Here is a 22,412-nt window from a genome sequence, read left to right as displayed (position 1 = left end):
TTACATTTAAACGTTCATATGTTCTTTCCAAAAAAAAAACATAACATCATTTCATGCCATTCTATACCAAATATAGCATGCAATCATTGAAACCAAACATTCAATATGGCACCAGCCACATGATCAACATCTAGGCATATCCTAGCCATTTAAAACCTTAATATAGCAAGTTACTTCACCTTGCAAGCTTTAATATATAAGGCTTTTGCAAGCTTCAAGTCATGAATCAAATTACATCAATCATAATCAAAACTAAGCATCAACTAGGCTACATATCAAACCTAACATACAACTAAACCTTAGCCATAAATACAACCTTGGAATTCACAAATAAAGATGATCGTTACAAAATCAAGACCTCATATACATGCCACAATATTAGGACTCAAAATGAACATAATTCTACTGTCTTGATGATAGTGTATGATCCGTATTGATCTAGCTTGATGAGTTTCGCAAGTCAGGAAATCTACATGTAAGAAAAACAACGATAGTAAGCATTGAATGCTTAGTAAGTTTATATAGAAATAACAACACTTACCTTGCTCATAGGTGAGCATGTTACTACCAAAAGGATTTAGCATACATTTAGCTAAAACTTAACACAATATATCACAACAAGGTGCACATCAAACATAGGTATACAAATATGTTAAGCATTATAACATATCCAAAACATCACCACTCATTCCAATTCATACTATATCATCACACTTTTAAATACTATCATTAATTCACAAAATCATACCATTTTAATTTGAATTATATATCATAATAGCTTACCAAGTTTGGTTCATTTCATTTTTCTGATTTCAATATTCAATTTCAATATTTCGCCCAATGGAACCTAGTAAAATGGACTCGAATACATGAATGAACTACACTACAACAAGATAGCTCATATGAGCTTAAATTACACCACACCAACGTAATAACTCGTTTTTCAATAGTGTCGAAAACAACAGTTTCGAAAACCCCTTTTTGATGTTCAAGTTTGTAAATATTAATATTTAAAATTTGCGATGTTATTATTATAGTTTATTAAATTTTTTTCTCTTAATTTTATCAACTTAATAGTTAATTAAAGCACAAGGACTAAATCATAAAAGTCATAAAAGTTGATTGTTATAGATTTTTAAATAACCGAAAGACTAGATGAGCAATTAAACCATTTTAATGGCTCCAAACTGTGGTGGTGGATGTTATAACCCATTAATTTTAGTTAATTAGGATTATAGTTTAATTAATTAGGGTTTAATTAAATTAATCTTCATTATTTAAGGTTAAAACAAAGTATATAAAGACTTGTTAGTGATTTTTGTCATATTTTTCCTTCTTCCTTCGTTGAAAAAGCGTATAGAAAATTTAAGAAGCCATTTTTTATATTCAAAATAATCAACCTTTAAATTGTAAGTTTAATTAAGTCATTTTCTTGTAATTTTTATATTTTTGAGATCATGGAAGCTTGATTTAGCTAGCCCATGTACCAATTTGTAAAATTGTTAAAGTTTTTGAAAGTTTCCGTTGATGATTTCTTGATGGAATTGATGTTAAATTGCAAATTTTTAAGCTTAGATGTGAAAAAGAGACTAATTTGTAAAATGTAAATTGTTAGTTTTGTCCAAAATGACCAAAGTGCATAAATTGAATGTTTGGTGAGAAATTTCTGTAATTATAGACAATAGCGAGTACTAAAAGGATGTAATTGAGATCGATTTCGAAATCGAAGCTCAAATTTGAAAGATATTGCAATTTTGATTTTAAGGACTAAATTGAATAAAATGAAAGAATTTAAAGGCATTCGAAAAGTGAAATTGAACTAATCCATGCATATGATAGAATATTATAAACTGTTTGGAATTGATAAATTGAAACTGAATTATCGTATAGATCGAGAATTGAACCAAACCAAGGATAATCGGGGAAAAGGCAAAATTATCGATTAGTCCTTGCAAATTCAACTTGTTCGCTAATTTGACCAAGTAAGTTCATATGGTGTGGTCGTGTTTAAATTGTTATGTATTTGAACTATAAATATGTGTGTATTTGAACTATAAATATGTGTATATTTGGTTATGAATTGAATTGTTTACGAATTGGTACAAAAGGTTAGATATGGACTAAATTGTAAAGAAATGTATATATGTGATGAAAATGCCCGGATGAACTTAGTAAAGGTCTTGTGCACATTGATACGGATTGATTACCGAGATCCAATATTTGTTGTGAACTCGAAGATACATGTGACACAGGTTTAGCCTAGATTGTTAACCTGATGTCGTTTTAAAGGTTTAGCCCGGACGAGTAACCTGACATGTATATTTTCAGCTTAGCCAAGCAATTTGATGTGTCATTAAAGCTTTAGCTTGCGCTAGTAACCTGAAACGAATATATTTAGCTTGAATGAGCAATTGATGTCATTTAATACTTGTGTATTTGAGTTTATTTATTAAGTTTCATCAGGCAAAATAGACTATATGAAATTAAAAATTAAAATGATAGGAAATGAATTTAGTATTCAAATGATGAATTAGTGAATATTGTGAACATAAATTCTATAGTATGTGTATATATATATATGATTACATCACTCCCAATTGAAATAAGAGTTAAACTTGTTACCTAAAGTGACATGAGTGGCATGATAGATAAATGTTTATACTTGGTTTGATGTTATTGTATAACTCACCTTATTGATTTTTTTTGACATGTTATGTTTAGCCAAATATGCCGACATTTTGGCAACTTATCGTATTGGGATTGATTTTTATTGCGAAAATTATAAGTTTCGGGCTTTTCATTCAAGTTTAAATTATATTGGAATTGATTTTTTTTGCTTAATTTTTATTATATATGAGTCCAATATTGTATTAATATTATTTTATTATTTATTTATTCTGAATTTTGGATATTATTTAAGTATTTTAAGTTATTTAAGAGTTATTTAAGTTATTTTAGATATTGTTCAATGATTAGATTTATTAGAGCCATTAATTGAGTTTATTAAAACTTATATCTCAAAATGTTACTTACCCTTCTATCCATCAATTCACTCATTCTATCTTCCATTTTGTCTTTTTTTTCTTTTTTCTTTTTATTCTTTGTTGTTAAATTCCTTAGTTTAGTTGTTTTTGCTTTTGTTGTTTTGTTAAGGTGTTCTCTTTTTAGGTTAGATCCACGTCTTTATGCCACGTAATAAAATTGATAATTTTTTTACTTTTGAACATTTCATCACATGACGCATCAAGACACAAAGCTCACGTGTCATGAGGCGAAATTAACAATGTCAGGGCTTGCACTAAAATTGGTTTTCCGAAAAATTTATTTTATTGTTTATATTCAATTAAGGAAATATTTTCAATTGAAGATTCAATTTATTATTGACTTATTTTACACGGAAGCTTTTGATACATTAAGCCTTATTATTCAGTTTTCTTGCCTTTTTGCAGTTTCTTACAGAAAAATTACTGGAGCTTTGGAACAAAAACATGAAGACAACAGAGTTGGTTACTGTATTGAAGCTGTTTTGCCTCTTGGTCTGTCGGATTAGAGAAACTCAACTACACATCACATAAATCACTAGCATCTGTAGTTCTGTACAAGTTTCCACAAAAACATCTAAATTATGAAGAAAAACATAAAAAGATACCGCCATTAAAGCAAATTACTTCACTGAACATCTACCCTTAGTGGTCCCCTCCCCGACACCGCCTCCATGGCCAAAATCCGGAATATGCCCACCTCAACAAACTGCTAATATAAGTGTACAGTACATATGAACTACAAGACAATTACCAGAGAGCATAGGAAATGGATAATCGCGTTACCGACATGACATCTCAATAGTAAGAACCATAGTAATTCTGAGGAACAGTTGCAGCAGGTTGCTGAACTGGGGTTAGTGTCATGGCGGTAGTTGGCTGAGGAAAACTCTACAGAGGATTATAGCTAAGCGTTAGAGCTCCAAAGAAGAAGAACAACTCAAACTTGAATGTTGATTATGAAGAAAATAAGGAAATTTATACCAACATTCCAAGAAAATTTGCTTCAAATCTTAGGTGCATGCTGCAGTGCACATTACTACCCTCAACTAATTAAGTACGCCCAATGACAGACTTTATTATTACAAACGTCCACAGAATAGGACACTGCAAGTGCCATGAATCTTTCAAAAGCTTGTAATTTTTATCAAGAGGAGCCACATTTAAATCCTTCAATAAAAAATGAGTAGAGGCAAGTGGGATGATATCAATATTTGATATTTCATTTAGGCTTTGCTTGGTAGAGTAGAAAGAAAATTACAAAGATGAGAAATTGAGTAGAAAAATAGAAAGAAAACATATTTTTCCTTTCCATTCATTGCTTCACAAAATGAAAAATGAGAAGAGAAAAATGAAACTTTGGAAAAATGCATGATTTTTATTTCTCTCATTTTCTCTCCTTTTATCATTCCAATTTGGAACAATTTGTTTTTATGCATTAAAATGAAAAATAGTCATCTCTCTTGTTTTCTTTCCTACCAAGCGAACTCAAGATTTATTTTCTTTTCACTTGCCCACTCACTCCTTCCATCCTTCCGTTTTTCCACTCAACCAAACACACCCTTAATGAAATTGGTCTTGGTGCATCAATGTGATAGTTGTCTCATTAGCTTTTGAAATTGCAGTTTGCCAAATAACCATAAAATAAATCAGAAGCAATTATCCAACTTTATACCTGAACAGGGTATGTAGCGGGATAAGCACCGTAACCGGCGCTTTGTGGAACTGATGTGGGTACTTGTTGAGTAGCATAATTGCTACCATAACTACTACAAGCACCATACGCTCCCTACAAGTAGAATAAAAATTATGGAACTGTCAAAACAACATGACAAGGACTACACGAAGCATAATATTACATGCTAGCATTTCAGCTAGTTTTCCCTTCAAAATATGCACCAAATCCAACATGGAATAGAATAAAATAAGAATACTAACATAAAAAAGCCATAGAACTGATATGCACATCCATGAGATCAAAACATTCCCATAGGCTAAAATAAGTCATGAAAATAAGACAAGCATGTCCCGATATACAATTAAAAGTATCAAAAAGTTCAACCAACCTGTTGGCCATAGCCAGGGGTCCACGGTTGTGCCTGTGCCTGTGCCGGAGACTGTGTAGTGGGTGGCCAAGTTTGAGGTTGCGCACCATAACCAGCTTGCCACTGGTTTTGTGCATTTGGATATATACCAAGTAAAGACTGGCCAGGTGAAGGGGCACCTGAGTAGGATTTTGCCAGCTTTGTCTTATCTGAAGATGAAAAATCTTCAGCTTGACGTTTTCTTAATTCAGAAATGGGCCTACAGGGTAGAAAGAGCTTAGCATGCCGATCTTCAGCCCTTTTAATAGACTGTACATCTCCAAAAAGACCCAAGAACTGCAAATTTATTTTCTACAATGAGCTACAAGTAAAAGTTTTCATACAATATTTAAGCATAGAGACCCGTATTTTCGAAGCAAAACACCAAACTAAACAATCAGAACACTGAATGCCAAACTTCAAACAGCATTTACAATCTTAAAATAAAGTCCTCAAAACAAACTCAAAAGATTTCAAACTGCAGATAAATTTTGATAGAAACATCTTCAAGCAAACTCAAGACAGTCTTAGAAAAAAAGGAGGTCAAACTTATGGTTATAAACAATTTCTGTTTTCCATGCAAACTCAAACCTCCACTCATGTCCAATATGTCTGGGCAAAATACAAGCAACTCTTTTTACACAAATTATTACCTCCAAAAATATGCTAGATAGATCTTCCTTGTCTGCAGTACTGCCATCCAAACTCGGGGCCAAAAACTTGTCAACCAATGATTCTAAATAATCAATCTGTCTTAGAGGTGGCAAAATTGTTTCAAAATGTATTAAGGCCTATATATAAAACAAAAACAAAATCAGAAATCCCATTACAGAAGAGACTGTTCAAAAGATGTAATGGAACAGTGTGTCTACATGTGCGTATGCGAGTGTCTGAAAGAGAGAGAGAGAACCTCAAGGAATGGTTTAGATAGTTGGACATGATCAAGTGCCCTAGTCAGAATTTCCCTAGCCTTCTCTGCATTTCCAGAAACCTACAAAGAAAATCAAGGGAACAAAAAAATAAAGGGCCATCAGCGAATGAATTTAACAATGACAATAAACACTTGGAACTAATGGTAATCAGACAAAATGATGAACAAACAACAAAAACCTTGTTTCAATGCTGTCATAAAAATTCCCAATAACCATAACCATGGACCTAAGAACAGAGAAAAACTTCCTTAACTACAGTAGGGTGTACCAGGGTTGTGCTTTATTTTATTCTTTAAAGAACTTACGACACAAGTTCAGCCTCTGACAAGGAATCTAGGACAAAGTAAGAAAATAGTCAGAGATAGGTATTTAGAGAAGCCATACGAAACAAGAGAAAACACAAATGCCTACATGGCAAAGGATACAAAGAAATGCTGGGATATGGCATAATGCTTATTTAAGCTGACATTAATGGCATTTGAAACTAGAAAATAACTAGTATAATATTAACTAAGTACATATTTGGACATAGGTGGAGTTAACTAAGTACATATTTGGACATAGGTGGAGACAAAAAATCATGGATAATATTAATATTGACCCCTGAAATCAAAGAAAATTCCCATTTTCATTCACATGAATCACACATTAAAAGAACAAAACAAATTAGGCCCACCTACCAAGAATGAAAATCTAGAGTACTGTGCATACAACATTGATAACGTTTGAGAATGCTCCTTTCCTTTTTCAATAGCAATGGCTTGCTCATATAAAGAGAAGGCATCATCAAGTTTCCCCTGCACAATCAAGATAAACAACCCATTTGAAACAGGTAACCAGATTTACCACAACTGAGACCAGATAGGCAGGCTAGCATGATCTCACCAGACGGCTTTCCATATTTGCATGCTTAATAATTGCCTCAAGAAGACCAGGTGAAATTTCACTGTGAACAAGTTGATATGCAGCTCGAGCACCAGGTATGTCCCCATGCTGTTCCTTGAATCGAGCATCAAAAAGATGGATCTCTGGTTGCCTCTGTCAAATATTGGTAACAAAGAAAAAACTAGTAGATTCAAACACTGTAAAATATTAAAACAACATTAAGTCTACACAAGAACACCCACCAACTATACTTCTTTAGCATATCAATGCTAAAAGTTTAAACAATTATAATAGAGTGAAGACCATACCAGCTATGCATATAAGAAAACTAACTCACAAGCCAAAGAGTTTCCTTAGAAAAGAAAACAAACATCAAAGGAAAGACAAAGTGTTGATTCTTTAATCAACCCAGTCAGGGCATGGAAATAGGAGGTGAATGAATTTGCGCGAAGGCAATTTTCTAGCAAACAGCTTTCTCATGACAACTGGTTACATAATTTCCTTAAGTGGAGCATCTTTAATCAAGTTATGCAATGATTTTCTATCCGTTAATAACAACAAAATTTATCCCACCCAGAGCTAGTGGAATTTTTGGACTCCGTAAGCATTGTTTGCAGGGTGGCACATACCTCTTAGGGTCCAATAAAGAAAATAATAATAATTAAAAAACATAAGTGGAACATGTGACAACCTCTTAACCCACTTGCGAAGTTAAAAAGTTTCCACTTCCAGGTGCATCAAAGGACTCTAATAACAATATGTTAAAAGTTACAGCTGAAATGGACTGAAAACCATACTGCTCCCTCTATCCCACTAGTCGCCTAAGTTTTTTAGGTCAAATTTTGTCGGCTTTGAATTCATTTATTTGGAAGTTGTTAGTGCTTAAAATATACAAAAACAAACCCAAAAAGGCTTTAAAAGGTTTGATTCTGAACATTTTATTTTTCAAAATTTTAATTTAAAATATTTAAATGACAACAGATTTCAAAGTTGAGAGGGTTTAACACTGGCATCAAAACCAAAAACAAATCATGTGAAAGGGAGATAAAATTCATCCCAAAAGTATTTTTCATCCTTCCCAAATTGTCACTTCATACCTTGACAAAGAATCGCGTAGCACGCGCAAGTGCATTATCAGCAAGATCCATTCTTCTGCTGGCTTCCATACATAAAACATATCGTATCCAGTATTCAGGATAATTGGCACAGGCTATTAGGCACCTTTCATATAATTTGACCACCTGATTCACAAATGAAATGAAAAAAGTGAGAAGATATTCCAGTGCAACATTACACACAGGATGATATAAAGCACAATGAGAAATTCATAAAAGTACTCCAGAATTGGAACAGAGAAGCCCCACAAATAAGATGGGACCCCCCTAGATGAAAGATAAATGATTAGGAAGACAAGAACAGACCTGCAGGCATAACATTGGAACTTTAAAAAGTATAAAATGAATTCACTATTCAACGTATTACAAACCTAAGATGTCCACTGACAAATAAGGGTTTGATGTACTTAGCCTCAAAGAAACCAAATCAAAGTCCATGCTTTAGTCTCAGTAAGTTCCCGTTTAAAATAGTTGCTTCACCCAACGGTTTAGCCAACAAAGCAAATGATGCAGCAGATGTTACTTAACTGTAAGTCAATATATAACAAACAGGACAACTAGAAACTATAAACCATATCTAAAACGAAAAAAACCTCAAATACCTTATTGACGTCACCCTCTCTTTCTACGAAGTCCAGGTAGTTATGCCAATTTTCAAGCTCAGAAACATTAAGGGGACGCACATGAAAGTAAGGCCTCCTGATAGCTGTTTCAAAACCAAGAATCTTAGAGTCGAACTCTTTAGCCTTCTTATACAGCGCTTCTCTAATGGCAACATACTTCTCCAACTCAACAGCTTCTGTTGAGCCAGCACTTACAGGCTTAGGAGTTTGTTCTGCAGCACCAGGACGAACCTCTCCTTCAAGTACTTCCCCATCAGCCTCTGAAGCTATACCTGATACATATGCAGCAGCTTCCTCGGCAGTTCTTAATTCCAAAAAAGGTCTACTTCCTGCTAGCTCTTTAAAACTGTAATACCATTAGCATCAGCGTATAATCAAGTTAGAAGAATAATAACCAAAAGAGAACAATGCATTATGTACATCATTCTCCACAGAATCACTTTTTTATATGTAATGTGCAATGTGTTGCATTTTGAATCATCCGATGAGAGGTAGAAAGAACATAATCTTCCCTCCTTTCCCGAGTTTCAAATCTGAGTTGAAGTTACAATTTCAAGTTCTAACCTTCGCAGTTTATCCTTCAGGACTACCTATACATTCTTTGGAATATCACAGAACAACTTAAGAAAATTCAAAATTCATTTAGTAAATAGAGAATATTTCTCCGTAGTCTCCATCCAAATCTGGAAGAAAAAGGAATTTATCTTCATATGTAAAGGCAAAAATGCTTTAATAGATCAAAACAAAAAATTCAGCAGTAATTTATAAAAAGCAAAGAGTTAAATGATCATACTTCTAAATGAAACCAAAAAGCATGAATTAATGTTACTTTCAGCTATTTCCTTATTTGTCCTGCATAGTCAAGTTCAAGAAGCAAAGATAGCATCATGTTTGGCCAATCTCCCTAGGAAATATCAGACAACTGTGGTGACCTTATGTACATAAACAATTAGATATGAAGAGGCAAAAAAAAGCTTACCTGTTGAAATACCTATCTAGCTGATGATTGGGGTTCTCTAATATTCGTGTATATATAACAGCAAGGCGACTCCATTCCTGATGCATGTATTCGTATTCAATGTACTTATCCCAAAGAGGAAAGGAAAGATAATCAGTTCCAACATACGCTAATCCTCGTTCAAAAAGCCTGAAACGCAAAGCAAAAGAATCATTATTACAAATAATAAGAAAAAAATTCCAGGCAATGCAAACATTCCACAAACAGAAGACAGTGGGAACAATGTTGAAGCAGAAGGAAGAATTCACTCTAGACACATCCAAAACGCTGCATTTACCTTACTGACAGAAATCAAACTATATCTGAAATGGAGCAGTGATAGAGGCGATCTAGCCCTTATCTGGATGAGATCTTCCCAGCAGCATTTTGCATATTGATGCACCTCAAAGTGTCAAGGTTAAAATAATAATTCATTGATAACTACAGGACTATGATGCAGGCTTCAAAGAGGAGGGGGTGAGTACAGGCTCGGGAACTTAGTCAATATCCTAAAACAGTTTCAACTGCTACACATACAGTAGCCTCAAAATCAAGAATGGGGATAAAAAAAGCATTCTAAAGTTCATTCCCATCAAACCTTTCCGCCATAAATGCATGGAATTGCTGTTGCAGGCATACCAAAATAATGTTAGAAAGCAACAAAAATCACCAGATCCTCACAACTAGAAAAACAAACAATCACAACCACCTAATGCAGACCAGGAACAGCAGTGGGTAGACTAACACTTATTACCTGCGGATAACACTTATTACCTGCGGATAGTTTCCGGATCTCCATATGTTTCTATAGCAAAAGAACAATATAGCACCCAGATGTCCACAGAATAAGTCACTCCTTGAACTGCTCTTTCATAAACCTCCACAACTTTGTCCATGGAGCCTATGCGTGCTTCGTGATCCGCATACTTTTTCCAGTAACCATAACACAAAGGAAACTCAGCCAAGAAAGCATCATAAACTTTTCGAATCTTCAGTATATTGTCCTGCATACGAGTAGATGAAAACATCAATTGGCAGACAAGATACCAAACTTAGATAAACAAAGAGAGTGGAGAATTTATGAACTAGGAACTTAAATAAGCCAACTTTGGGGATTATTAGAAGCAAAAAAGGAAGAAGGGTAGAAAATAAACTAATAACTGTATGGTATGTTGTACTCTTGGCCCAATCCACTAAAGAAAGTTTTTAACATTATTGCATACGACTTTCATGACTTTTCTCAAAGGTAAAAAGGTGGCTATCCAGTATCCTAGTCCCCAAAGTTATTCATTAGGCATGGTCCAGAACATATTCAAACCCACATACCTCTGCAACCTTCTCTGTCTCCTCAATCAATGCAGTCCAAGCATTAAAATCCAAAGAATTAGCTCTCACGATACTCCACAAACGATCCTCTTCACCAGACATGGCTGGCACTATAAGATGAAAATAAAAAAACACAAATGAGTTTCACATTCTCTAAATTCAAATGCTGAAAATACAAATAATGAAAAGGAGATGCATAACATTGAATAAAGCAAAAGGATACTCATAGTCAATATTAAAAGTAGATGTCCAAAGAACTACCACAAGCATATGTTGATTGGGAAAACAGCTTCATGGCTGATTGCCAGCATATAAAGTCTGTTTTGGTGCTCAACTATTAGAGCTTTTAGCCATTCTGGAATATCTCAGGAGGTTGGTTTCAGATGCCAAAAAAAAAATTCTATATGAAAATCATTTGAGAGGCCCACTCTTTCTTTTTTCCTTCTTTAGAGATGATATGAACATAGATTAAGAAGATAAGAAAGTTTTATTCAGTTTAGAATTATCCAGGTGGCTAAAGTTTATTCCTAACAAGTATTCATTGAAATAATCATTTAGCAAGAGAGTTCACGTTAGATTATTGAGCAGGTTTGCAAATCATATCCCATAAAACAACCTTCAACACAAATAGAAATCAAGAAGAGGTGCCTCATGCATGATAGACACTTGTAAAAACATTCCAGAGAAAAACATACCAGAACCCACAAACTCTGGTGCATTAGAAGCTATGCCAACATTATCTAAAACATTCCCATTCTCAACCATTGTAGTATTTCGAGCTTCATTTACAATATAGCCATTTAATGAAATACTATAACCAGCAGTTTTAGTTGCATCTACTGCTGTGTTTCCAGCATTGATAGCATTCCCATCGGTTGATCCACCAGTTGGCTTACTTTCATTCGTTACGCAGATTTGACCCTTTTGACCAGCTGAATTCAGGTAACCACCAGAAGCAGCATAAGTTCCATCTACTGGTGCACCAGAAGCATTTGGATCTCCAGTAGCCTCAGGGGGACAAGCACCAGAACCAGTAGAATTATAGACTGCTGATGTATAATCCATACTTGCTGATGAGTCAGTAACTACTGCTTCACTGTCTCCCATCCCAGCGTGGGAACTTCAACCTTAAACTAAGAGTATACAAACTGAAATGAAAACCAAACGAATAATTTACTGGCATTGTTTCATTTTACAAGAAAACGATATCCTACCAAAATTCAATAACATTGTTCTACATTAAAATTATAATAGATGGACACAAAAAATGACAATTTCACATAGACATTCTTTTTCATTCCCGAGATTCCTAATTTTTTGTTTTCTTTATATACGTTAAAATCGAAAAGCGGGAAAAAGAACTTAATCCGACATTAAATGATTATGGCAAAACCAAAACCCTAAACTGGATCAAAAGAACCAGAGAACACAAAGGAAACAGCTGGAGACGTACCTGGAGCAGAGATGAGGACGTCGGAGAGTTGTGGAATTGATAAGGCTTTTAGAGAGTTGTTAAGAGCAGCTGAAACCTTTCGCGGGTCGCCGGTGGCGGTTTTTACTTTATGAGAGTGCAGATAAATCTGGGCCGTAAATTTTTTGAATGAGGGTTTTAATCTGAGCTGTTGGGCTTTTTGGGCTTTGAAGTCCATTGGGTTCATAGTTGCCAGATCCTGAGAAATGGGAATTTAGGAAAGTATGCAAATATTTAAGTAAATATACAACTTAATATCGCTTCCCAAAAACGAAATTATACAACTTAACTCTATTCTCTCTAAAAAAAATCTCTAACTTCGCTCTTGAGCTTGAGTTTAGTATCAAATGAGCTTAATCGAGTCCTAACTTGATATTGAATATAAAAAATAACAAATAAATTTAATCGGGATTAAACTTAAAAATTAATATTCTTTCGAGCTTAAACTGAATATTAAACCACGAATTTTGAGTCAAGCTTGACCCTATCGCTACTCGAGTTATACTTTTTTTTTTCTCTAATCACTTTTTTATACTGAAATTTACTAATTTGAGCAACTTTTTCAATATAATTACTAGTACAAATTTAAATTTTTAATTGAAAAATATGAAATAACGCATTAAAATAATAATCATAATAAAACATCACAAAACATTATTAGATTTATAATCTGAACCTAAATGGATTCACACGTTTAAATATTGATATTTGTCATTAAATTTTAGCATCGAGAGTTAAACTAAAATAATTTTAAAAATAATCTACACATAATTTACAAAAATTTCAACACAATATCTAATCTAATTAAATTTAGATACATAAAATATGAACTACTTCTTTTTTTCTTAATAAAAAATAAATAGAAAATATTACAAGGTTAGTGTCAAAATCTCCTATTATTTGAAGAGGGAATATTTGAAATTTTGTAAAAATTGTTTTCAATGTTATGTGGATACACATTATTACATAATTAAATTTTTTATTTATGAAAATATATGAATTAAATGATGTTTTAATTTAAATTAAATTGATTTTTTTAAAAATAGGAAGAATTACATTCAAAGTCATTTAATTATTAGTAGTTTATGTTTTAGTCACTTAATTTCAAAAAATTATAAAATAGTTACTAAATTATTCAAAAGTTTTTATTTAAGTCACTAGGATGTTAAAATTATTGTTGTATGGCTTTCTCTGTTTGCATCGCATGCACCAATCTTTTTTCTACAATTCAGTTTTTTTTCATAAAACAACTTTAAACATCACGAATCTGCAAACCAAAATCCAAATAGCTTTTTTCTTCTAACTCTGACACAGGTCGTCAAATTGACTTGGATCTAAGGTGTTATTCTACTCATCGATGGTACTAGTCCACTGTATCAGTCGTCAAATCGTCGCTTAGAGCTCGCTAGCCAAGACTTAAGAAAATACCTTAACAGCTTAGTGACTTAAATAAAAACTTTTAAATAGTTCTGTAACTTAAATGAAAACTTTTGAATAGTTAGTGATCGTTTTATAATCTTTTAAAGTTAAGTGATCAAAGCGTAAATTTACTAATAGTTTTGTGATCTTGGATGTAGTTGACCCTAAAAATTATGATTACTTAACTTTTCAAACAATAATATTTTATAGGGTAAACTACACAGATGGTCATCTAACTTTCAAAAATTTTCATTTTAAACACTAAAAAATAATTTACAAATTAGACACTCACGTTATATATTTTGATCATTTTGATTACTTTCATTAAAATTGTAAATAGAAATCTGAGATAGAATATTTTTAAAAAAATAAATTATTATTATTTTAGAAATCCACCTAATACTTTAATTTGTAAGTGAGTTTTTGTTTTTAAACCAAAAAAATATAGAAATGGTGTAGCTTTTATTCTCTGTTTTAGTCGTACCCTCAACCAAAGGTTTGAACCAGGCTGAGCTCTGGGGTTATTTGAGAGGATAACTGCTCACGACGTTGGAAAGGGTTTAAAAAAACTATTTTTTTAATTTTTTATTTCAAAAAATTCAAATTAAAATAATTTAATTAAATGTCTAAAGTTTTTAATTTTTTATCATAAATTCTTGAATCTCCTAGTATTTATTTGTAGCCTAACTCAGTGGCTTCTACTAGACAATCCAATTTGCGAAAACGCTGCCTTAAGGGCCCCGAACAAAGTCTCTAGTCAGAGGTGCATTTTTGATAAACTTCTTCGACGTAGCCAAAGGCTTCTTCTCTTTAATCAGTTAAACCCAAATGTAATTATCATCACACATTTCAAAATGGTACAAATTTAATAAATTTCAAATTAAACTAAATTAAAAATTGAGCAAATTACTTGGGAAAGTCCCATGGCTTTGCGCCAAATGATTTATTCGAGAATATTACGAGGAGTGTTACCGTCGTTCTGCAAACGAAACTTGAAAAGATCCACGTAGTGCAACGAGGAAGGGGGGAACTGGCGGAGGCTGTTGCTGTATTTTGATGCAATGTATGAAGATTAATTTTGGGCACAATTTAAGAATGATAAGTTCGAGCTCAACTAAATTAGTCCATATTTAATTTTTTAGATTAATTTTTATTTAAAAATAAACTTTTTAAACAGTATAGTACACTAAAATCACTAAAAATATTAAAATAACATTTTTTAATACATTAAAAATATATTAAAAAATATTATATTAAAAAACACTACTATAAATCTAATAAATATTTTATTATATTAAAAGCACAAACAAATATAATAAATATTTATTGCATTAAATATAATTTTTATTGGGTTGTGTTATTTAGTTAGTTTTTTTTTTGGTAATGAGTTTAATTATTATTGGGTTAATAATTTAATATAAATATAAATATAAATATATAATTATTACTTAACATATATGATTAATATAATAATATTTTATAACATAATATATTCGAACCAAGTCAGGTCGAGCTCGGGCCAAAAAATCTTATCAAAGACCCAGTCCATATAGAAAACGAGCCTTAAATTTTATCCAAACCCATTTTTTTAGCCTTATATTTTGTCTAAACCTTCTCATTTTTTGAGCAAACCTTCAGGCCTAAACGGATGGCCAAGCTCATGAGCAAGTCTAATCATACATGTAATTTACTTATTTTATACAAACATTTTTTTATTTTAAAAATAGTTTACCTAAAATGATTTTTTTAATAAAAATACTCTATAGTCAAGCTTAAACAATAGGGCTAAATTAGTCAAATATGCCATTTTTTAATTGGCCAAATAGACCCTATTTTAAAAATTTTAGTAAAATAGGTTGATTTTGAAGATAGTGTGAGAAAACGCATCCTCAGTCTCTGATTTTTTAAGTGTTTTTTTAAGGTTAGGATTAGGGGTTTTTTGTTTAGAAATTAGGGTTTTGAGATTGAAACTGTGAAAGTTTATAGGTAGATTTGACGGGATAGGAATGCGATAACGCGTCTTAAAACACATACATTTCATATGTCATGCCAAGATAGGATCATTACCTTAGAAAATGCCAACTAAGGTTTCGATGGTTCTATTTGTAGAAAACAAATAAAAAAAATTACATAGTTTTTCACCATAAGGCATTCATTGAGTCATCAACCATTATCACTACATCTTTTCCTTGTCATGGACTCCTTTAAAAAAAATTACATTTAAATCCAATGTCCGTTTCTGGCTCATAAGAATTCTATGAATAATTTTTAAAAAAAATCCTACATGGAGATGATAGTTCACTATTTATATCCTAAGAACCACAACTTTTTCAAAAAAATAACAATTATATACAAATATATAATATCACATCCATTCTCATATATAACTTAAAACATGTATAAGTATGTGAATATATTTGTTTGACTTGAAAATTAATTCATCTTGGGTCCAGTCCAATATATTATTCTTCCAATGAGTACATCTACGTCTCTTCATGTGAAGTCAATTGCTTCGATAGTTAATACTAGTCATTTTCCCAATTGAAATTGTTCTTTGACAACATCAGTTCCGGAGGAAGGTCTTTGAAATTACCTTCCAACCATTTCATATATATTCAGCCACCTTAAAACTTCCTCGGCACATTCCCTAAAAATGCCTCGCAAAAGGCTTCTTTATTTGGAACGATCACTAACCCCGTAACGAATGGCCCATCCACCAACAAACCAAATTGCAAAGTTATGTCATCAAGTGTGATTGTACACCCACCGAATGGAAGATGGAATATGTGTATCTCGGGTCTCTATCTTTCTACCAACATGCTGATGAGTGTAGGATCCAATTTGTAGCCCCCGAGCATCTGAGACACATGTAAGAATCTCATATCTTGCAAATAACCACGAAATTCAATGTCTGAGCTTTTTGACAAATTGTGTATGAGCTCTTCCAAAACACAATCATCCACCTATATATATCAACAAAATAAAATAATTTTAAAAATTTTAAAAATTAAAACACTTTAAAATTAACTTAATTGAAAATAACGAAATTAAATTTTGTTCCTTACCATTACTGATTGAGCGACAGAATTGTGTTTGTTGTCGAAATGAATCAGTAAACTTGTCCTTTGTAAAAATTTAATCGAAATAAATAATATATAAAATAATAAAATAAAATCATAATATTTTTAATCAAATGTATTGGAAAATTTCGAATAAAACTTAAAAAATTTGAGAGATTTGAGAGTTTAGAGAGAATAAAGAGAATTAAATTTAATTGAAAAGAATGAAAAATAACCTAATATTTATACCTCTTAAAAAAATTTATTGTTGCCTCATTGAAATTTTGACAGTTGGAAAATGGGTTCGAGAAAAACACGTCCATCTCTCCAAAATTGACCAATTTTCTTAAATTTTGAAAAAAATAACATATTTTACCAATAAAAGAAAAAAAGTATATTTAGCTAATTTAGCGAAATAATAGTGATGAAAAAAAAAACCTATTTTGACCTCCGTATCTAATCCCTCGACCTATAAAACTGGCGTATAAGTCATAACAGTCAATTTCTCCGAGTTCACTACTCAGTCTTCACGTCAAAACAGAAAACCCTCCAACAAAAACACTGTCGTTCCCTCCTATGGCGGCCCAACCCAGACGAGGCGGAATTTCCCTACCCGAGAGATCATCCGCCCCCAAACCCCATTCCAACATTCTCGCCAGGATCACTTCTTCCCCCATTGTTTCCCGTGGTAAGCAAGCGGCCTCTGATGCTGCTTTCGTCTCCAAGAAACTCCTCCGTAGCACCGGCAAAGCCGCTTGGATCGCCGGAACTACCTTCTTGATCTTATTTGTCCCTTTGATCATTGAGATGGACCGCGAGCAGCAGTTCAATGAACTCGAGCTCCAGCAAGCGAGTCTCCTCGGTGCCCCACCCACTGCACCTGCACGCTCTTGAGTAACCGAGTCAGTGTCATATCAGGTCAGAGGAGCTTGTTGTTTATCAAATTTTATGGCTGTCCTGGTTTAGTGAAACTTCTAGATTCAGTCTTACGATTTTTTTCCTTTTAATTTGAGTTTAAGTTTTTTATTTGTCGGAATGTTGTTACTGGACTTTGTTTTATCGATAGAGTTTATTCGTATGAATTTTTAAGTGAAACTGAACATTGTTGTGATAAAGTAAAATTGGGTGAAACTAAATGGTCGTGGAATGATTTTTATTTTATTTTATGTTTCATTGCAAATAATGGTCTCGGGATTCATTGGGATACCTTTGATGAAGTGTTCTAGTTTGTATTTTTTTTGTAAATGAAATTTCATTGTTCTAAGGAGTAAGGACTATGTTTTATGGTTGTATATGTACCAAACATATAAGAAAATGCATTTATCATAAGAAAATGCATTTATCTTATCGCTTTGCATTGAATCTGTGTTTATGGATTATGTTGCAACCATAGATAGATATGTGAAGAGTTCATGCTTTTGTTTGGGATCGCCCCTCCCCCACTACCAGGCAAGTCATGGGGATGGGGTGAACGCCCTTGCCAATGGGCCAAACATGGGGTTTGCTTACCATTGGCATTGGTGATGAATAGTTTGGAATCAGGAGGTGTAGGAAGGTTAAGTACTAGAAGACTTGAGTTGTTTTTTACTAGGACGACCTTCATGACTTTGCAAAGCATATTGGATGATTTAAGTTCTCGAGGGACTGTCCTTGTTAGATTCATAGTTTGAACAATTATTCTAGGAGGGTTTGAGGCTGTTTCTTTTGCAATTGCTATTAGATCAAAAAGCTTGGCATCTGATATCAGAGGCAAGTATGAGAATTGAGAAGAATGTGGTCTGGATCAATCTTAGGTCTCTGACGCCTTTTTTCTTAGTAACTTTTTGCTCAAAAGTTGGGTTGTAGGAAAGAGAGTACTGTAAGATTTTTTGATAAGACTCTTTCACTACAACTTCACTGCTTGATCTTTGCTCTATAGAGATCAGGATTAGGACACAAGTTACATGTTCTCCAGAAGATAAGAGTAATATTCTTCTCTTTAATAAGCTAAAATCCCTCCACCAAGGATGAGGCATTGCAGTAGTGCTTCATATTGTTAGATTTCCTTTAGCATCAACCTGAATGAAGTGAAAATATTTGGTACATGGCTTTTCATCATTCTTTTGGTGGTTTCAGTTGCAGCCATGTCAAAATGCAATTTTGCAGATTAAATGCTTAGAGTTAGAGGTGTAAATGATTTGAGAGTACTTTGTCCAGGTGGGGGATGTTTATGAGAAGATTTATTTATATAGGACAGACCAAATTATATATTACTATTAAAAGTTTACAACAGTTATATTACGATCCTTTCACTAGCCCTCTTGGATGGTGCTATACCATGTTAATTATCCAATAAGGGGGCAAACAAAAGTAGTAGTCTAGAGAAAGAAACTCAGAAGCTCTTGTATTCTGTTCATTGCCGAAGGATATATTAGTCAGCTTCCCTGCAACAAGAAGAGAGGCACACCGCATTCTAATGAAGCAATAGGTAGCCATAGGAGCAGCAGCATCTGCAAACTAAGTTGAATGTTCCGAGTATTGTGAAATGTAAAAGGGTAAAGAAACAAACAAAGATTCAGTTAGACACCGACGGTTAGGAACTAGAATTTTCTTTGTATACATAGCCAAGACTTAGAGAATTTGGTAATGTGATCTCGGCTTAGGTCATTCGACAAACTTCATCATAAATATCCTGGTCGGTGGAGAATTGGAGAGGTTGGGCCCTAGAGCAGACTTGTGGATATGATTTTCTCTGCTTTTAAGGTCGGCGTTGGATATCTTGTTGAACTTAACGGCATTGATGAGCCCTGAGGTAGGACAAAACAACTTTGACCCTGATGCACTAGGTGTAGGTGACAGCTTTGAATGATTAGTGAAATTGGTGGTGGCCCTTTGAGACAAGAGAATCAGAAAACCAACCGTGCCCAGCCCCTGATAAATTTTTGGGACAAAGACTAACACAGTCTTTAGTACATAACAATAATGATAGAACAGGTAGTTGGGACTTGGATGCTAAATAGTCATTGCCTTAACAGTGATGCATTATGTTTTTTATGATTGATTCTCACACACATAATTTACTCGATTAGGTGGCGAAAACCTGTCAAAGAATAAAGCTTCCGTACCATTGTATTTGCAAAGTACTTTGCAAAATTAAGAAGATTGTAAAATTGTATTACTCATTGCTCATGTTATATTTACATATGTACATATATACACATACGTGGAGTGACAAAAGACTGATTCAGTCTTTGAATAATCCTATCCCTTATATTTGAAAGTTAAAAAGGTTAGTATTTATTTGTGGGGAAGCTTCATATTTTTCCATGAAATTCTCACACTCCCAGCTTTGTCTCTCTCAATACCCTGCGCATAATCATGTGAGAAATTATATAGTTTCCAACAAAAGAAAGGCGTGAGAGATGAGTGAATGTTTTAGACATTGTAACATAACCTTAAGATTTACTCCTCCGTTTCTTAAACACTGATTTGAGAAACATGAGACAAACGATAATGAACCCCAAAGCTGCCACTCCTCCTACTGCGATTGCCACTGTCCTCTGAGCATGTTGCCTTGTCCCTGTCCCTGCCCCTGTCGCTACACCAATCAAAAAGCCCCAACTCACCATATTCCATTTTATTCAAAGACAAAAATGGGGCCACGCTAATAACATAAATTAAGGACAAGTGAACTTGTCCACTAGAGGCTTTCGTTAAAATAAAGTATTGAGTTCGAATTTTCAACACTCTATCCCTCCTTTATATATATATGAGTTATTATTATAATAATCTAGATTAAATGTAGGATGAAAAATACTTTGGAAATTTCGAAATTCTATATTCAAGTTTAAATTATATATTTGTCATTGTAAATAATTAACAAGCAGTGAAACTAAAAGCATTTTGACAGTAACACAAAAACCTAAGGAAATGAAATGGAAATCCACCTGTCTTCTTCACACAAAGAGACCAATATCTTTTTCTCTGGCTACAGTCCTTAATTATTTTTTAAGTCACCTACGTTATCTTTAAAGAAAAAAATAAAGCTGAGAGGTCCAGGTGGAGACTTGGCCCTAGAATTCAAGATTGAAAATAAAGGACATATTAATGTGAAAGATAAATTATTTTTCCTTTTTTCCTTTTGTCTACAGCTTTACCTGAAGGTGAGGATATGGTTGGAACACCATTAGAATAGTAGCTATAACTAATATAACACTTGTGCAAGTAAACCTGTCCTGAAACTGAGTCACCACAATCATCTTTAGCAGTCTCGAAAGCAGTTTTCACACAATCCCCACAATCACTTGCAGCCAAATCACCTTCACACTGCCCCAAAACATAGACAGACTGATAAGTTCCGGTGTAAAACAAGCTGCTCCCACTACCACCATCGCCACTTTTTACACCATTTTCCGCCATGTTGAAAGCGGCGTCTCTCCTGCTCTCAAACTCAGTCCCTCCTGCCCGAGATGACCCACAAACCTTGTACAAAAACTCAGTCCCTGGAACCTGTTTGAACCCAACAACTTCGTACCTTAGGTAACATCCAGTCAGCTGAAACCTGGCAGCAACAGCTGAACCACAAAGTTTATCACTCATTTCTGGGATCTTGCTCACGCAGGTGTAACACTGGCTTGGTGTGAGGTCTCCCCTGCATTGGTAAAGACCCATGATTGCATATGGATCCTCACCAGAGCTTGTGGTGGAGAATGTTTTCTGTGATGACTGTGAAACCAAAGTTGACATAAGGTTTTTGAGGTTCTGTAAGTAAACCCCTGATGGGTCTTGAAATTTCTGGTTTGCACAGCCCTTAAAGACCAAGTTGGTATCATCTGCAGCTATTGTAAAGAAAGTAAAAGACCCACCACTAAAGATTGTGACTGAAAACAATGAAACAAAGAGCAAAGAGAGGGACTTTCTGGGTAAACCCATTTCAGAGAACTGGATTGTTTTATTTTGACAAACATAAAAAAAGTATGGTTTGAACAGGGGTTTCTATAGGGCTTTCTAGATGTGTTTAGCAGAGACTATATATATATACATGGTGTTATCAGCAAAGTTTCCGTCTGAGTTAATTAAGTCCAAATTTAACTAGAGTTGATTATGATTATTGTTGAGGGATATTTATCCTGAGAGAAGTATCCGAAATATTTTCTATCGGGTGATCAAAATGGCCTTCAACAATAGTAGATATAGTCTCGGGTTTAGAATGGTCTGAGTCTTATCTCTCGACTCCCTGGAGTAGAAGCGTCTCGGTGGAAATAGTATGTACTTAAATGACATGTAAATAATTAATTGATAAAATTGTGCGTGATGTGAATCGAATCACCAACTAAGGCACTCTTACTCCGTGAACTCTCGTAGCTCTTTGCAGAGTTAAGAGACAAAACCCGAACCATCCCAAGTCCAAGACAATATATATAATTATTTGGGGTTGTATAAATCACTTGATGAACTACACTCCCACTAGATGGATACCCC

General features: G+C 33.7%; 3 protein-coding genes across 7 annotated transcripts; 1 reads left to right on the top strand and 2 right to left on the bottom strand.

The window, feature by feature from the left end:
- Positions 1-3,489: 3,489 nt before the first annotated feature.
- Positions 3,490-12,585, bottom strand: LOC107955414 (pre-mRNA-processing factor 39). 4 transcript variants are annotated; one of them, XM_016891198.2, is made up of 14 exons: positions 12,457-12,585; positions 11,699-12,151; positions 11,004-11,113; positions 10,452-10,681; positions 9,660-9,827; positions 8,660-9,026; positions 8,040-8,183; positions 6,943-7,095; positions 6,738-6,854; positions 6,036-6,116; positions 5,779-5,916; positions 5,108-5,422; positions 4,717-4,830; positions 3,490-3,932 (listed from the first exon to the last, which is right to left on the bottom strand). In XM_016891198.2, the coding sequence occupies exons 2-14, from the start codon at positions 12,108-12,110 to the stop codon at positions 3,840-3,842; spliced, it is 2,442 nt and encodes an 813-aa protein (XP_016746687.2). In that variant the 5' UTR covers positions 12,111-12,151; positions 12,457-12,585; the 3' UTR covers positions 3,490-3,839. The 4 variants fall into 4 exon arrangements, with proteins under 4 accessions (XP_016746687.2, XP_016746689.2, XP_016746688.2 ...); XM_016891200.2 differs by having other exon boundaries at positions 11,900-12,151; positions 12,457-12,569; XM_016891199.2 differs by having other exon boundaries at positions 11,699-12,136; positions 12,457-12,569.
- A 4,795-nt stretch (positions 12,586-17,380) lies between these two features.
- LOC107955416 (mitochondrial import receptor subunit TOM9-2) lies at positions 17,381-18,113 on the top strand. The gene has a single exon (XM_016891204.2). The coding sequence runs from the start codon at positions 17,529-17,531 to the stop codon at positions 17,844-17,846; it is 318 nt and encodes a 105-aa protein (XP_016746693.1). The 5' UTR covers positions 17,381-17,528; the 3' UTR covers positions 17,847-18,113.
- Positions 18,114-20,093: 1,980 nt separating this feature from the next.
- Positions 20,094-22,412, bottom strand: LOC107955415 (plasmodesmata-located protein 1). 2 transcript variants are annotated; one of them, XM_016891203.2, is made up of 3 exons: positions 21,089-22,412; positions 20,386-20,523; positions 20,094-20,297 (listed from the first exon to the last, which is right to left on the bottom strand). In XM_016891203.2, the coding sequence occupies exons 1-2, from the start codon at positions 21,861-21,863 to the stop codon at positions 20,387-20,389; spliced, it is 912 nt and encodes a 303-aa protein (XP_016746692.2). In that variant the 5' UTR covers positions 21,864-22,412; the 3' UTR covers positions 20,094-20,297; position 20,386. The 2 variants fall into 2 exon arrangements, with proteins under 2 accessions (XP_016746692.2, XP_016746691.2); XM_016891202.2 differs by having other exon boundaries at positions 20,386-20,529; positions 21,089-22,260.

Source organism: Gossypium hirsutum, chromosome A07, assembly GCF_007990345.1.
Source record: "Gossypium hirsutum isolate 1008001.06 chromosome A07, Gossypium_hirsutum_v2.1, whole genome shotgun sequence".
NCBI lineage: Eukaryota > Viridiplantae > Streptophyta > Magnoliopsida > Malvales > Malvaceae > Gossypium > Gossypium hirsutum.
Note: the sequence above shows the minus strand (reverse complement) of the source record. Positions and strands in the feature narration are given on the sequence as shown.